The 15,900-nt window shown below is 34.5% G+C and overlaps 1 protein-coding gene across 6 annotated transcripts in view; it reads left to right on the top strand.

Annotated features, from left to right (window-relative positions):
- NIPBL (NIPBL cohesin loading factor) overlaps nt 1-15,900 on the top strand; it is a 206,011-nt gene that overhangs the window by 126,270 nt on the left and 63,841 nt on the right. For 5 of the 6 annotated variants that reach the window (XM_036278788.1, XM_036278790.1, XM_036278791.1 and 2 more), the window contains 7 exons: nt 4,334-4,531; nt 4,784-4,855; nt 4,955-5,044; nt 7,809-7,912; nt 11,596-11,682; nt 14,521-14,752; nt 15,546-15,697. In XM_036278788.1, coding sequence (XP_036134681.1) covers nt 4,334-4,531; nt 4,784-4,855; nt 4,955-5,044; nt 7,809-7,912; nt 11,596-11,682; nt 14,521-14,752; nt 15,546-15,697 — 935 coding nt within the window. The remainder of the gene's footprint in view (nt 1-4,333; nt 4,532-4,783; nt 4,856-4,954; nt 5,045-7,808; nt 7,913-11,595; nt 11,683-14,520; nt 14,753-15,545; nt 15,698-15,900) is intronic. The other variant, XM_036278789.1, reaches the window with a different exon arrangement.

The following is a 15,900-nucleotide window of genomic DNA, read 5'->3' as shown; positions in this document are numbered from 1 at the left end:
AAATGTGTGAAAAATGAGATCAGTTGGCACCAAGAAAAGAATTTTTAATGATCTATAATTAGTGTCAAATAACACGTATGTGTCTATATGAACTTAGCAAACATTTATTGAGCTCCTACTACAGTGTATGCTAACCACTAGAATAAAAATAAAAGTAAGATGTGGCCCATCTTTGAAGAGCTTTCATTCTAATGGGGGAGGGGATGTAAACCATTGTAGTACAGTGATAATAGTAAATCCAGGGTGCTGTGGGAGCACATTGGATTGGTATCAGAAGTCATACTGGGGGTACAGGAAATGCTTACTGGAAGAGGTGACACTTGAGTTGAGTCTTAAAGGACACGTAGGAGATAGCCAGGTGAAAAATATTTAAAACCATACTATCACTAAATTATTAATGGATTAGCCATATGCCGATTATCTGTGTGGTTTGGACCTGGCTTCTCCTTTTTGCCCAGCTGTGTCCTGGAATTCCTCCCTTGTTTCACTGTTTTCCAGAGCTGGCTTCTTCACTACACAGCTACCTCTCTACAACATTGTGATCACCTGTCTTTGCACTAGACTTGCTATACCTCGCCTGTCTTCCTACTGGTCCACTGAAAAAGTTCTTCTCTTTTATCCCTATCTTCCTTCTTCTGGAGCAAGAGAATTGAGCCTAGCCAAGAGGGGTCAGCAACCTTGTTTGACTTAAACGGCATTCAGTGGAAACAGACTGTGGGAGATCTTCACTTGTGTGCCAACTGACTTAGTCATTATGACCAAAAGAAGTGGGAAGACCACCAGTGTGTGCTACCTTTTCCACCTAGTGTCCATAGATTGAGGTGTGACAAGCAAGGGCAGGAAGGACAGATGCATGCTGCCATTTTTAAATGTATATTGCTGATGGAAGCCCTTCACCTCCAAAGTTTTTAATCAATGTTCATTTACTCTTACTGTTTTAAAATTGTGAGCTCTTGAGCTATGAGCAGTAGATTATGAATACTGAACAAATCTGAACAAAGTTTTAAAATTGAAATAAACTATATAGCAAAGTTAATCTGACATATTTAATTATATGTATAATTGATATCATTTGTATTAATTATCATGGGATGTATTTACATGAAGTATATTTCAGTGGCTAAAGTTAAAACTTTTTATTATAATCAAACATTTGGGTCATTTGGGAACATACGCTCTGGAAAGGGAGAAGAGAAAGGAGATCTGGTGGCCCAGAAACTCACTCCCCTTTATATACACGCCTCTCCTCACTCTTCCTCTCTCTGCCTAATACAATACTCCTTTCTAAAGGGAATAGCTAAAAAAGAGAAGTTCCTTATTTGAAGATTGATTTCAAATCACATTTCAACTCCAGTTCATGAGACTGGCTTCCTGCATTACTATGCTGATGAGAATTCGACAGCTATCTCACAGTTAAATAGAAAGGACAGAATAATCAGAAATGCCCACAAAGTGTAAAATAGGGGAGCAAGCCACACATGCCTCATGTTTGTCATCAATGCAGCCACTATTCTTTTCCTGTTTCTGTTATAAGAGCTATTGTCTCATCTTAAGGGAAAATGTAGTTTCATCTTAAAGCCCTGGGTCCCATTATATCTAATTGGAAAAGTATATTGAAAACTAATATCTGTTAGAGAACTTGATCTTCAATTTCTCTGGGTTTTTCAAAAGAGCTCAGAGCAGATTCCTGTTTTTCTTGGTTTATTTCTGTGCACGTAATACAGAAAAGTCAGCTCTGGGGCCACTGATTTGAGTGATAAAAGGATTTTAATTGGTAGTTGACAAAGAACCAAATTGTCATTATACCACAAGAAAAACATGATGAAACTGAAGTGCAATACAAAATATAGAAGTAGTATAAACATAGGTAGCAAGCTTATGCTGCTTAGAGAGACAGAGACTTTTAGAAACATAAAGTTATGCTGCAGCTTAATCATATTGGTTTCCCAAGAATCTAAAACTAAGGAAATAGTTTAGTTGAAGGAAAGGGAGAAGAATTGAAGTAGTTTTGAAAGTTAGGCCACGTAGATTTGGAAGTCAGCACAAATATAAGTCTGGGGAAGGAAGAGGGGAGATAGATACAAGAAGCTAAAGAGAGATGTAGGTAAAATTTGTAAAGGGAGAGTGGGAAACTCCCAAGTCATATTTTATGTACGTCTCTACAGGGTGGGGCAAAAGTAGTTTTACAGTTGTTAATATGCAAAATAATACAATAATTAATAAATAATAATATAAGAATAAACTCTGTTTTGTGCACTCAAAGTTATAGACCTACTTTTGCCCTGTCCTGTTTAAGCTCCACTCCTACTTCCAGGGTAATGAGAGAAATGGAGAAAGAAGAAACTAGTCATAATGAATTGGAATACTGATAGCCTATTTCAACACACAATGTATCATAGAAGTTGGGTGTTTTGTTTTTTTTTTCCTAATTTCCATCTTTTTATCCAAATGGCCTAAAGTTCAATGAATTTTAACAAAATTTCCAGTACCTGGAAAGTACTTGCTAACAACTATAAGGTTTTTCAAGCATTTTCTTTTAGAATTGGATGCTTGAAATGGATTTGATGAAATTAAAATTCAAAAAGACTGAGTAAGTTATATTTGAGATCATAGAATACTACTTTATTGTTAGTTGTCATTTCTTAGATTTGGTAGCTATTTCAGTACCTGTTAAAAAAGCATATAGTGACTAGTATCCATAGAGGACTTGTTTCTCTGACCCACACACAAACCTATTTATGTTTATTTATAAGGCAGCCCCTCACGAAGAGAATGTACTGGGGTATACCCTAATCATAAAAGGGGAGGAAATCCTACCTCTTATATATTTTATAGCTAAATTAATGCCTAATCATGAAGAAAATCATTGAAGGTTTAAGTATATTCATTTACATTGTCCTTTTTAATGAACTGTCTTGCTCTGTGAAGCCTGTGACTGCAAAGAAGAGGAAACAAAATTACCTTTTTCTGTCATACTGTCAGTAGATTGGACAGAAGCGTCCAGAATCAGAAACCAAGTTAGATTCTTGAATAGGAATAGTTGGGGTGGCATGTAAGGGTAAAATTAGACAGGGTACAAACATTGATTGTCCACACAAGGACAAGAGTACAAGCAAAGATAGAGTGCGTGGGCCAGATGTTAGCATCCTTAAATCTAAGCCAGGTAGGGGACTCACACAGGAGTTTTGTCTTAAGTATTTGGGTATTGATCATAGGTAGGGACTCAGAAGCCAGTTACAAGAAAGCAAGTGAGCCAAATTTAGATCAACAGACTAGAAGATATTTCATTGTCTGTAACAAGTGGTCACTACAACAACCAGCGTATGATTCCAACTTGTAGGACACATCAGTTAGTTCTCTATCTTGGTTTTAACTTGGCGGTCCTATACCCTAGAGCAGTTATGCTAAATATTTGTCACTCATCCTACCCTCTAGCTCTCAGTGAACAGACACTTCTAATCAGTCTTTCTTACTGAGATATGATGGTTTGTCTCAGGGCTCAGAATTATTCACAACATAATGCTCTAGTTATTACTAGTTGATCAGAGTTGATGTATCAGATAAAGTCTGTTTGCCAGTTCTGCCTAAAGGCTTCTATCAGTACTGGTGATTTTAGCAGAATGCTTAGACCTCTGGAAGGATGGGGAAAGGATTCAAGGTAACATACATAAATATGTTTATGCAGTATGCATAAGCTGAAAAGCTTTCTTCTTGGGCTTAAGCAGGCATACTGTTGGAGAACTGAATTCAGTATATATGAGTATTTACAACTGTACTGGTGTATTCTATCTCCGTAGGCTTGTGATGTTAGAGTTCTGTTGAATTTCTAACTAAATTATGGGCTTAACTTGGCTGTTAATTGATTGTATACACGGTTACCCATATTCTGTAACATTTTCTCCAAAGTTTACTTTTCCTCCAAAGCCTGCTCCCCATCAAGAATTTAAATGCTTTAGGGTGTTTCTGTTTTTCATCCTAATCCTAGATAAAGATTGTTTTACGAACCTTAATTTATCCTAAAGTTTAGATATTGTCTTTACTGACACTGAATACTCTTTTAAGTGAGCATTGTGGTTTCTCACAACATTCATATTTATATTTATTAGCAAACCAAGTACATGTAAAAATATTTAACTCTAGATAGATAATGCTAAAATAAATGATATCATTTCTATACCCTAATTTATATTTCTGGTTGAACAGAATGACTCAGAATTTCATAGTCTATACAATGTAGACCCCCCCCCCCCACAATGTGGTTCATTTGTAAAATACAGGTTTAAATAATCTTTTTAAATGAGGTAAATTATTTGTCATGGGGATTTGCTTCTAGCCTCTAGGAAACGACATAAAAAAGATGATGATAAAGCTTGGGAATATGAAGAGCGTGACAGAAGAAGCTCTGGGGATCATAGGAGAAGTGGCCACTCTCATGAAGGAAGAAGGAGTTCAGGTGGTGGTCGTTATCGAAACCGAAGTCCATCAGATTCTGACATGGAAGATTATTCTCCTCCTCCCAGCCTTAGTGAGGGTAATTCATCAGTGTCAACGGATTTCTTACATAAGCCAATTTAAATTTAGGGCTTTATCTTTGAAGAATATTTGATATTTTTATGACTTAATTAACAACTTCTAATTTTTAATCAAGACAAAAGTATATATTTATTTTGGATTGGCAGTACTTACTGCTTAAGTACTCAATTAATGGGAGAAACTAGAAACACAAATAGAAATATTTTAAGTTGTCATTCCTGCATTTTAGTATTTCTTTTCGTTATTTTAGTTGCTAGAAAAATGAAGAAAAAAGAAAAACAGAAGAAGAGGAAAGCTTATGAACCAAAACTAACACCTGAAGGTAACATTTTAGTTTATTTGTTTTCAATTTAGATTGTTCAACTTCCATTTTCTAGTTAGAATGTGGACATAATAAGCATTTTCTTTTTCTGTGTTGCAGAAATGATGGATTCTTCAACTTTTAAGAGATTCACAGCCTCAATAGAGAATATTTTGGATAATTTAGAAGATATGGATTTTACTGCATTTGGTAAAATAATTTTAAAGTATATTTATTTATCTCTAAATATACAGTTTAAATATATGTTTTATTAATTTTTTTTTTTTTAGAGAGAGATGGAAACATTAGTGTGAGCAAGAAACATCGGCTGCCTCCTGCACTCTCCCTACTGGGGGATCGAGCTCACAACCCAGGCATGTGCCCTGATCAGGAATAGAACCAGGTCCTCCCAGTCCATGGGACGACAGTCAATGCACTGAGCCACACTGGCTAGGCTAAAATCAGTTTTAAATATATTTATTTACTTATGTTTCTAGTTTTCTGCCAGTTGATCTGTGCTTTCAAGAAATGTAAAATCTAGTTGTGAAGTCTGGTCTGTGTTATCAAGAAACTGAAAACTTTAGTATAAAAATGAAATATTAAATTAGTTAAGTATCCTGAGAATGCAGCTACCACATGGTAGAGTAAATAAGGAAGTCTTTATGCAGATGAGACTTCAATAAGCCCTAGATAAGGAGGGTAGCTACTATGAGCAAAGATGCAGAAATACGAATCCATCCCTTTATTTATTAATTCTAATAGCTAATCTTTAGTGAATACACACTATTTGTCAATAGTGTGTTAAGTATTAGAGATGCAAAGATTAATACCCCAGCCCTTGACTTTAACTACAGTAAGTCCTCACTTAATGTCCTCAGTAGGTTCTTGGAAACTGACTTCAAGCAAAACTATGTATAATGAAACCAATTTTACCATAAACTAATTGATAAAAAAGAGTTAAAATTCTGTGTCACGTTTTGGTCCAAAACACTTCTAATATTAAACATTGAAATAAATGTGAGCTATACATACATTTAAGAAAGATTAATAAAAACAAGTAAGATAGCCTTGGCCATATGGTTCAATGGATAGAGTGTCGGCTTAAGCACCGAAGGATCTCGGGCACATACCAGGGTTGCAGGTTCAATCCCTGACACAGTCTAGGCGGGTGCAAGAGGCAACCAATCTTTAGACTCTCACATCGAAATTTCTCTCTCCCTCTCTCTCCATCGGCTCTCTCTAAAAATCAATGGGGACAATACCCTCAGGTGAGGAGTAACCAAAAAAAAAAAAGTAAGTTAATTATTTTCCAACCCATTTATTCCATTTCTGGGTTCTGGGTAGCTGAAGCCTATCCCAGCAGCTCAGGGCACAAGGGCAGACCAACCTTGGACAGGATCCCCTTCCTTCACAGTGCACATTCACACATACCCCAACACTCATTCAGGCTGGGAACATTTAGACATGCCTTTTAACCTAGCATGCACATCTTTGGGAGGTGGGAGGAAACCCTAGTACCCAGAGAAAATCCACAGAAATATGGGGAGAACACGCCAACTCCACACAGACAAGTGAGCCCAGCTGGGAATTAAATTTTTTTTCTCGTTAACGTTGTAACAAAACAGTGTTGAACAAAACAAAGTTATTTAAGAACCTGCTGTAATACATATTCTAATATGGAAAATAGAATATTGAACCAATTAGAATACAGTAGAATTAACATAATAGTCATATATTTTGCAATAATATATAAAGATTATAATGACATAAAAATGCTAAATTTATATAAAAATACTGCTTACAGTGTTTAGAGCTACTCTCAAAAATTTTATGCCACCTTTAACTGGTAAAAACTCTAGTGCCTAATTTATACAAAAGCCATATGGCACACAATAATTTTTATGACTGTATCTATTTAAATACTATAACTTGGCCAGTATGGCTCAGTGGTTGAGTGTCAACCCATGCACCAAGAGGTCACTGGTTCGATTCCCAGTCAGGACACATGCCCTGGTTGCTGGCTGAATCCTCAGTAGGGGCTGTGCAGGAGGCAGCTGATCAATGTTTTGCTCTCATCTATGTTTCTGTCTCTCTCTCCCTCTCCCTTCCTCTCTCTCTAAAAATCAATAAAAAATATTTTTAAAAGAAGAAAATGCCATAAAAGGCATATTACCCTTTATTCTGAAAGTATTTATTATGATTACTTGCCTGAGTATCAGTGTGTTTTCCCATTGTTTAGAGTGCCAATTCTTCATTTCTAAAATTTGCCCATTCTGTACTGAGAAACCTTTGTCTTCCTTGTCATTTAAGAGCCCAACAGGGTGACATGGCACTCTCAAATGAGGAAAATTTGAGGAGGAGTTATTTACAAAGAGACTAATTACAAAAGTCAGGGATGAAGAGTGCCAGAACCCAGGGTTTACAGACATGGAACTGTTACCATCTCTATACTCAGAGGAATATGGGTAAAGAGAACTTACTCAGTAGGGGAAAAAAGTTGTAGAGTGAGCTGCCTTGAAAAAAGTGGTAACCTTTTGGTCAGAGGACATGGGCAGCTTGAGACCTTGCAAGGAAGTAGTCAGGGATATAAATAACCTGACCTCACTCTCCTCTTTGATCTTATGACTGGGCCCCCCACTGTCTGAACGCCAGCAGATGCCAGGGGGCATGGGAGACTGTTGATGTAGTCTATACAGGTTAGCCTTCTAGGGCTGAAAGCTTGGTTGAGGGTATATCCAAGTAGTAAAGATAAGATAACTTATCTCCTCTTCCCATCTTAGTCAAAACTCTAATTTTAATCACTGTCCTCTTTCATTCAGGGTTTGCTTGAGGTTTACAGAGGCCTCTTAGGTTGCTGTTTAGTTTGTATTTTAAGTGTTTGTGTGTCCGGAAATTTTATTTAAAAGTTAAGCTTACTATTTTGAGCTATTTCTTTTACCTAAACTGTTTGTGTTTGTTTGGTTTGGGTTTTCAGGTGATGATGATGAAATTCCTCAGGAACTGCTCTTAGGAAAACATCAGCTTAATGAACTCGGCAGTGAATCTGCTAAAATTAAAGCAATGGGAATAATGGATAAGGTATCTCACTAAACTAACAATTATGAATTTACTTAATATATAATGTTTGAAATTTAAGTATTCAATGTAAATTGCAAAGTTTACATAAAGCAAATAATAATACAAAGAAAATTTGTAGTTACTTTTCTGAGAGTCTAAATTATTTCTTTTAAAAAACTCTTGAATCAAAGAAATAGTCTGCAAATTAAGCTAAAGAAAATCATTGCATTGAAAGAGGTCTGGACTTCCTCACTGGTTTTGTTGTTGTTGTTGTTGTTGTTATTGTTGTTTTATTGTCTCAAAAATTTAGATTATTTAAATGCAGAAATACACTAAATTTTTCTTTGACATTTGCTTTACTCATTTACAGTGGCAAAAGAGTAAAGCTACGGTTTTAACACATTAGGTCCATAGGCTCATTGCTGTGGGCTTTGTAATAATTTCTGTGATTTGTCTTCCCTAGGAGCTCTTTATTGCTCAGTAGTTTCATTGCACTAATGAAATAACAAGGTATTTTTCATTGATAAACACTTCCAACAACAGTGACAACATCAAGGAATTGCTTCCCATAATCTTTATGAGACACCATTCACCCACTAAACTACTGCATGATTGCTATGCAAACACAGTTTCTCAAGGAATTCTCTCTCCTACTAATCAGGCTCTCTCTTGCACAAAAATATCTACTCTAAGTCTTAAGCTTCCCAGTCTGTAATGTAGAGATAATGATTTGTTCTTCAAGAATAGTCAAAGAGTCCTGGCTGGTTTGGTTTAGCGGTTAAAGTGTCGGCCCTCAGACCAAAGGGTCATGGTTTTGATTCCCAATCAAGGGCATGGACCTCAATTGTAGGTTTAATCCCTGGCCCTGTTTGGGGATGTGCAGGAGGTAACCAATCTATGTGTCTCTCTCACATTGATGTTTCTCTCCCTCCGCCTCCACTCTATCTAAAAATATATGGAAAAATATCTTTGGGTGAGGATTAACCAAAAAGAAAAAAGAATAGTAAAAGAATTAATAGCCTGGCCTGGCTGGTGTAGTTCAGTGATTGAGTGTCGACCCATGCACCAAGAAGTCGCCAGTTTGATTTCTGGTCAGGCCACATGTGCTCAGGTTGTGGGCCCGATCCCCAATGAGGGGCATGCAGGAGGCTTCCATTCACTGTTCTCTCTCATCAATGTTTCTGTCCCTTCCTCTCCCTCTCCCTCTCTCTCTCTCTAAAATCAATAAAGAAAAAGAAAAAGAATTAGCCTGACCGGAGTGGCTCAGTGAATTGAGCATCATCCCATGGACTGAGAGGTCCTGGTTCAATTCCTGGTCAGGGCACATGCTCAGGTTGCAGGCTCAATCCCCAGTGTGGGTTGTGTAGAGGGCAGCCGATTGAAGTTTCTCTCTCACATCGATGTTTCTATCTCTCCTTTCCTCTCTTTCTTAAAAAAAAAAAAAATCATTAAAAACATTTAAAAAAAATAATTAATAAAAAGTTATGTTTACATGTAGAGTTTATTCTAAACAATGTAAACTTAGTTTTTCAATTTTATAATTTTAAAGTAAACTGGAAAACATTTTGATGTTTTCACAATGTTAAAATAACTGTTACTCATGTTTTATTCATTTGTATGTTGTCTATATTCTAAGTAATAAGTGTATCATAAACTTTATGTTTTTATTGAGTTATAACTAATATATTTAACATTATATTAGTTTTAGGTGTACAACATGATTTTTGTATGACATAAATCCAGTTAACATCCATCATCACACATGGTTGGTTACAGGGTTTTTTTCCCCTTGTGATAAGAACTTTAAGTTCTACTTAGCAACTTTCAAATATATAGTTGACCATTGAACAACACTGGTTTGAACTGCACAGGTCCACTTATACATGGATTTTTTTCAGTAAGTGCAGTCAGCTCTTGGTATCTTCATGTTTCACAATCTTGGATCAAAAATTATGTTTTCAACCACAGTTCATTGAATCCACAGATATGAAGGGCTGACAGTAGTTAAGTTTTAGGGGAGTCAAAACTTATACCCATATTTTAGACTGCACTGTGGATAGGCATTTCTAACACTCATGTTGTTCTGGAGTCAGCTGTATGATGCGATATTATTAACTATAGTTACTATGCTATACATTACATTCCCAGGACTTATTTTTAATCTTTTAACTGAAAATGTGTACCGTTTGACTACCTTCATCCATTTTATTCACCACCCACCTCTTTCAACCAACAGTCTGTTTTCTGTAACTCTGACTTCAGTTGTTTGTTGTTGCTTTTTAGTTTCCATGTATAAATGAGATTATATAGTATTTGTCTTTTCTCTGACTTATTTTTCTTAGCATAATGCCCTCAAAATGTATCCATATTGTCACAAATGGCAAGATTTTTTTTTTATGGCTAAATAATACTCCATTGTACATACATGCTACATTTTCTTCATTCGTTCATTGTTGGACACTTTGGTTGCTTCCATGTCTTGGCTACTATAATGCTGCAGTGAATATGGAGGTGTAGATATCTTGTTGAGTTATTATCTATCATAATTGCTGGATCATATGGTAGTTCTATTTTAATATTTTGAGGAACTTCCATATTGTTTTTCATAGTAGCTGTACCAGTTTACATTCCCACCAATAGTGCCAGAAGAGCTCCCATGAGTTTGATTTTTAAAGACAGACATTACATAGTAACCAATAATTAATGTGCTATTAGTTAACATTGATATTACTGTGTACAGTGAGGACATATTTATTTATTTTGTGTATAGGAATATGGCGTCAGTTTTCCGAGGTGCCACTGCCTATCTTAGATCCTAATTCATGAGTTCTACAATTACATGTAACTAATAAAATTCTAAGTATTTTAAAGATGAATTTGCTGAGTATTTTCAAAGCATCAAAGGTTTACCAAAAGTCTCAGTTTAATCTGTGGTGAATATATTTAAAGCAATACTCTAGGATGAATAATGAAAATGTACTTGAGTCAGTTACTCTATTGATCCTCCCATTTGACTCTCCTGGCTGATTTGAGAGTCCTAGCTGCATGCCAAGAGTCTAAGAGAAGACTTATTCAATCAAAAGAATGTAAATAACAGTTGCTACTTGGCAGAAATTCTAAATCAACTACTAATTTTTTTTTAAATAGAGGAAGAATCTTTGTAGTAAATGAAATAGGACATATTAAAAATAAGAAAGAATTTTACTAAATAAAGCAATGTTATTTTACATTTGTGCCTCCTATTTACAGTTTTATGCTTCTGTTATTGAATATACTATCTTGGATTTTAAGACCTCTACTGAATAACATTATAGTGTGGAAGCCATGTTATAATCAGATTAATAAATGAAATCTTATTTGTGTGTTTTTCACATGCATGTTCAGCATCACTGGCACAGAAACAGGGGGCCCAGCATCAGAGCAAACTTAGTCATAACTAGCTATATAGCTAGAGTTGATTTAGAAATATGCCTTTTCCCATTCTGTATTTGCTTTTCCAGCTTTCAAAAACAAGTGATTAGTTTTCTCTATGTAATTCAGACTTGAGTAGAGGATCTAAGTAGGAAAGTTTTCTTTCCTGTTCTTCAAGAGGGTGGTAGTGTTTTATACTCCATACCCTAAGGGGGATAATTGTACAGAATGTTTCTTGAATAATTTATAACTTTTACCAATGATGGATAAAAGCATTTATGTTGCTATTTTAGCTTTCTACTGACAAAACTGTGAAAGTCCTAAATATCTTGGAGAAGAATATTCAAGATGGGTCAAAGCTTTCCACTTTGTTAAATCATGTAAGTTTAAGATCCATATTGTTAATTTTATCATTTTTATTGTTAAGATATAATTTTTCATAGGAATTTTGATTTATAGGGAAAAATTCCAAATTTCATTAACTTGAGCTTATCACTATTTACTAGCTACATCAATTAACATTGCTGTTAGAGTTGCACTTTTAGCAATTCAAAATTAATTTTACATATTGTCACTTCACAGCTTTGACATAACCTAAGACTTATAATTATAAATATAAATTCATTTAATTTAAGGACTGTTCTTTAATCTTATATTATGCTCTTCCTTGTGTAAGTGTATGAGTGTGTTTAAAACATCCTTTCATTTATGAAATTATAGTGGGTAGTAATTCTTTTTCTTGATCCTTTTTGGAAAAATAGTTAGAAATCTTATACTACTTTCCTAATGTATCCTAAACATTAGTTCCTATATGCCGTATTTATACCTAGCTCAAATGATTGTTGAAAGGATTAAATAAGTCAATTCATGTAAAGTGCTTAACAATGTCTGGCACATTAAAAGTTCTCAATAAATGTTAACTGGAACTGTTACTACATTTTAGTATGTTATGTCAAAAGCTAGTAGCAAGATGGTGTGATGGTTTATGAACTGATTAAAAAAATACATTGCCTGGGATCTGCCTTCCTAGCATTGTAGCAGACATTCAAAATCATATGTGCACTCAAATCGATCTTGATATCTCTTCCATTAATGAGTAGAAACACTGATGTTTGTAAGTAATATAAAAGATAAGAATTGCAGAAGGTTTTGAGTTAATGAATAGTCTTTATTTTTAAAAGCCTGATTTTAAAAATAGTATATTTATTTTAAAAATTTTCCAAAACAGCCTGACCGGTGTGGCTCAATAGATTGAGCATCATCCCATGGACTGAGAGGTCCTGGTTTTGATTCCTGGTCAGGGCACATGCCCAGGTTGCAGACTCAATCCTCAGTGGGAGCATGCAGGATGCAGCCAGTCTATGTTTCTCTTTCACATCTATGTTTCTGTCTCTCTCCCCCTTCCTCTCCTTCTCTAAAAAAAAAATCAATAAAAACATCTTTAAAAAGTTTTTTTTATTAATTTATTTTTGTTACAGATGTTCTCTGCCCCCCACACACACTCTCCTCCTGATCCCTCCCCGTCCCCTTCAACATTGTTGTCTATGTCCATTGGTTACTCATACATGCATATAAGTTCTTTGGTTTATCTCATTCTTCCTTCTGGCCCCTTCCTCTGAGGTTTGTCTGTCTGAATCGTACTCCTTTCTATGTCTCTGAGTCTATTTTGCTCATCAGCTTATTTTGTTCATTATATTCCACAAATAAGTGAGAGCATGTGATGTATATTTTAAAACATCTTTAAAATAATTTTTTCCAAAGCACAAAAAGGTCCATATTTCCATCCTTCAATAACTACTATTAATACTTTTGAGATATATACTTCCATTTTCATATGTAAATACATACTATGCATATTTTGTAAACCCACTGGATTTTACCTCATGAGGTAAACGTTCTTGATGTTTACAGAAGCCACAGGATTGCTAAGTGATCTACATGGCATAAAAATTGTAGAAAAAATAATCTCAAGTGTTATTTCGATGGCTTATTAAATAGATCCATATTTTTCCAGTGCCCTCTCTAAATTAATTTTGAATCATAGAAACAAAAGTTTTTTGTTTTTTAAATAGGTATGTAAGCAGTAAAACTAAAGAAAGCTGGAGAGTTAGGAGAAAGGTAATCAAGTTTTTAGGCTTTAGTGACTATAGAAAGACCCTCTCTGCTTTACATATGATATGCTTTTATTTGTTCCTTTTCCCAATGTATAAACTTTGAACAGCATGCATATAAAAGTATATCTTTAATATAAAGTTGATTATTTCATAACTAAGGATGTGTTAGAGGGTTTTTACTTCTATAAGTAAAATTAAAAGCCACCCCTTCACAATGTAATGCAGGCTGCTGATGTGTAAATTAAAATGTGGTCTTCAGTCAGTTGTTGAATTATCCATTTAAAAAAATAAATTGTTTTCAGTAGTATGCATAATCATTGCTTTTAATCTTAGTTTCAAAAATACAGTGTTGTTGCCCTGGCCAGTTTGGCTCAGCGGTTAGAGCGTCGGCCTGCGGTCCGGAGAGACCCGGGTTCGGTTCCCGCTAAGGGCACATACTTCGGTTGCAGTTTGTCCCCGGCCCTGGTTGGTCGTGCGGGTGGCAGCCACTCGATGTGTCCCTTCACGTCGATGTTTCTCTCTCTCTCTCCCTTCCTCTCTCTCCCTCCCACTCTATCTGTACAAAAAATGGAAAAATGTCCTCGGGTGAGGATAAAAAAACAAAAAAAAAACAAAAAAAAAAAAAAAAAACAAAAATACAGTGTTGTTGAAAAACAGGTATTAGGAATGATTGAGTCAGTAACATTTTACTACTTTTAAATAAGGCTCTTATCTACCTTTTGTTATCATTTTTGCTTTGTTCTCACAACAGAAAGCTGAACTTATAAAGTTTTTTGACTATCTGATGTTTATACCCTAAACACAAAATTATTTATATGTATAAAATGATAGCCTTTAGCTAAAATCTTAGATTTAAAATACACAGGTGAAGATAACTATAACTTTGTCAGTAGAGTGTCATCTAGTGGTGAAATTAGGAAAATGTATTTTGTTGAAACAGTAATATCAGCATTTTTACTTCATTCCTAATGTTCTTTAAAGAATATACACACATCAAAACTCTTACCATGTTTTCCACCCATGAAAATAAAATATATCATAATTTATTTTTTATATTTTAAAGTATAAATATGTTTATTTCATTAATGATGTGCTGTTTTATAGAATAATGATACTGAAGAAGAAGAAAGGTTATGGAGAGACCTTATTATGGAGAGAGTTACAAAATCAGCAGATGCCTGTCTTACAACTATCAACATTATGACATCCCCTAACATGCCAAAAGCTGTATATATTGAGGATGTAATCGAAAGAGTTATACAGTACACTAAATTTCATTTGCAGAATACACTTTATCCTCAGTATGATCCTGTTTACAGATTAGATCCTCATGGAGGTTAGTTTGCCCTTTTATATTGATAGTTTTTTGGTATAATATCAAAATTACCTGTTATATAATTTTACCCTATTGGATGGGTCAGAATGCAATGACTTAAAATGGCATAAAAATTATTAGATTACATAGATTATAATAAACACTGCCTTTGATTTGACTAGAATATAAAGTTTTTAGTTAATCCAATACTTGTTCACTTATTTCTTTAGCACCTGTTTATGTATAATAAAGTAATTTCTACTGGTCAGGGAAAAATCCCAGATAATATTAGCTTCTGGTTTCATTTATCACTTCCCCTTAATTTTCCCCAAAATATTAGTTATCTATAAAATGGATTGACTTAGTATATTCTTTCTTTTATTTCTAACCTTTATAAATGAGCAATGAAATGGTTAACATGTATATGGTTGAAGGGAAGAGAATAAACTTGGTTCATGAATAACCTGCATTTAGTTACCTATTGAATAAGTGCAAATTAACTTAAAGGGAAATATAACATTACTATCTTATAATCTTACAATTAAAAAAAGAAATAAAGATGAAGTAATATTTTAGATACAAGAATTTAATAGCCACTTAAATGTGCCGTACAGTATTGTTAAGAGAATGTTTACTTTCTAACTAAATTCCTAAAGAGGAATTTTCTCTTAATAAATAACCAGCTTTATTTGCCAGGTTGTGTTTTTATGTAGACATTTTAAAAAATGTGTTCTTTTAATTTAGAAAACAGTCTTACGACTGTTCATTAAAAATTACTAAAAGTTTATATATTCTTTGTTTTGAATTTTTTTAGGAGGCTTATTAAGTTCAAAGGCAAAACGGGCAAAGTGTTCTACCCATAAGCAGAGAGTAATAGTGATGCTTTATAATAAAGTTTGTGACATTGTTAGCAGCTTATCAGAATTGCTAGAAATACAACTCCTTACAGACACAACAATTCTTCAGGTAAGGGTTTTTGAAGCATTTTTGTATTTATAGACCAAGTGGTTTAAGACTTAGAGGGTCTAATTGAGTTCAATATAACCTTGCTTACTTGATAATAATACCAGCACTGTGTTAGTTTTTCATGCAGAGTATATCTTAAATTGAAACAAATTCCAGGAAAGTTTTAAAAACATTTTGTGCAGAAGACAGGTGAATGAATGTGG

Source organism: Molossus molossus, unplaced genomic scaffold, assembly GCF_014108415.1.
Source record: "Molossus molossus isolate mMolMol1 unplaced genomic scaffold, mMolMol1.p scaffold_m16_p_3, whole genome shotgun sequence".
Taxonomy (NCBI): Eukaryota; Metazoa; Chordata; class Mammalia; order Chiroptera; family Molossidae; genus Molossus; species Molossus molossus.
Note: the sequence above shows the minus strand (reverse complement) of the source record. Positions and strands in the feature narration are given on the sequence as shown.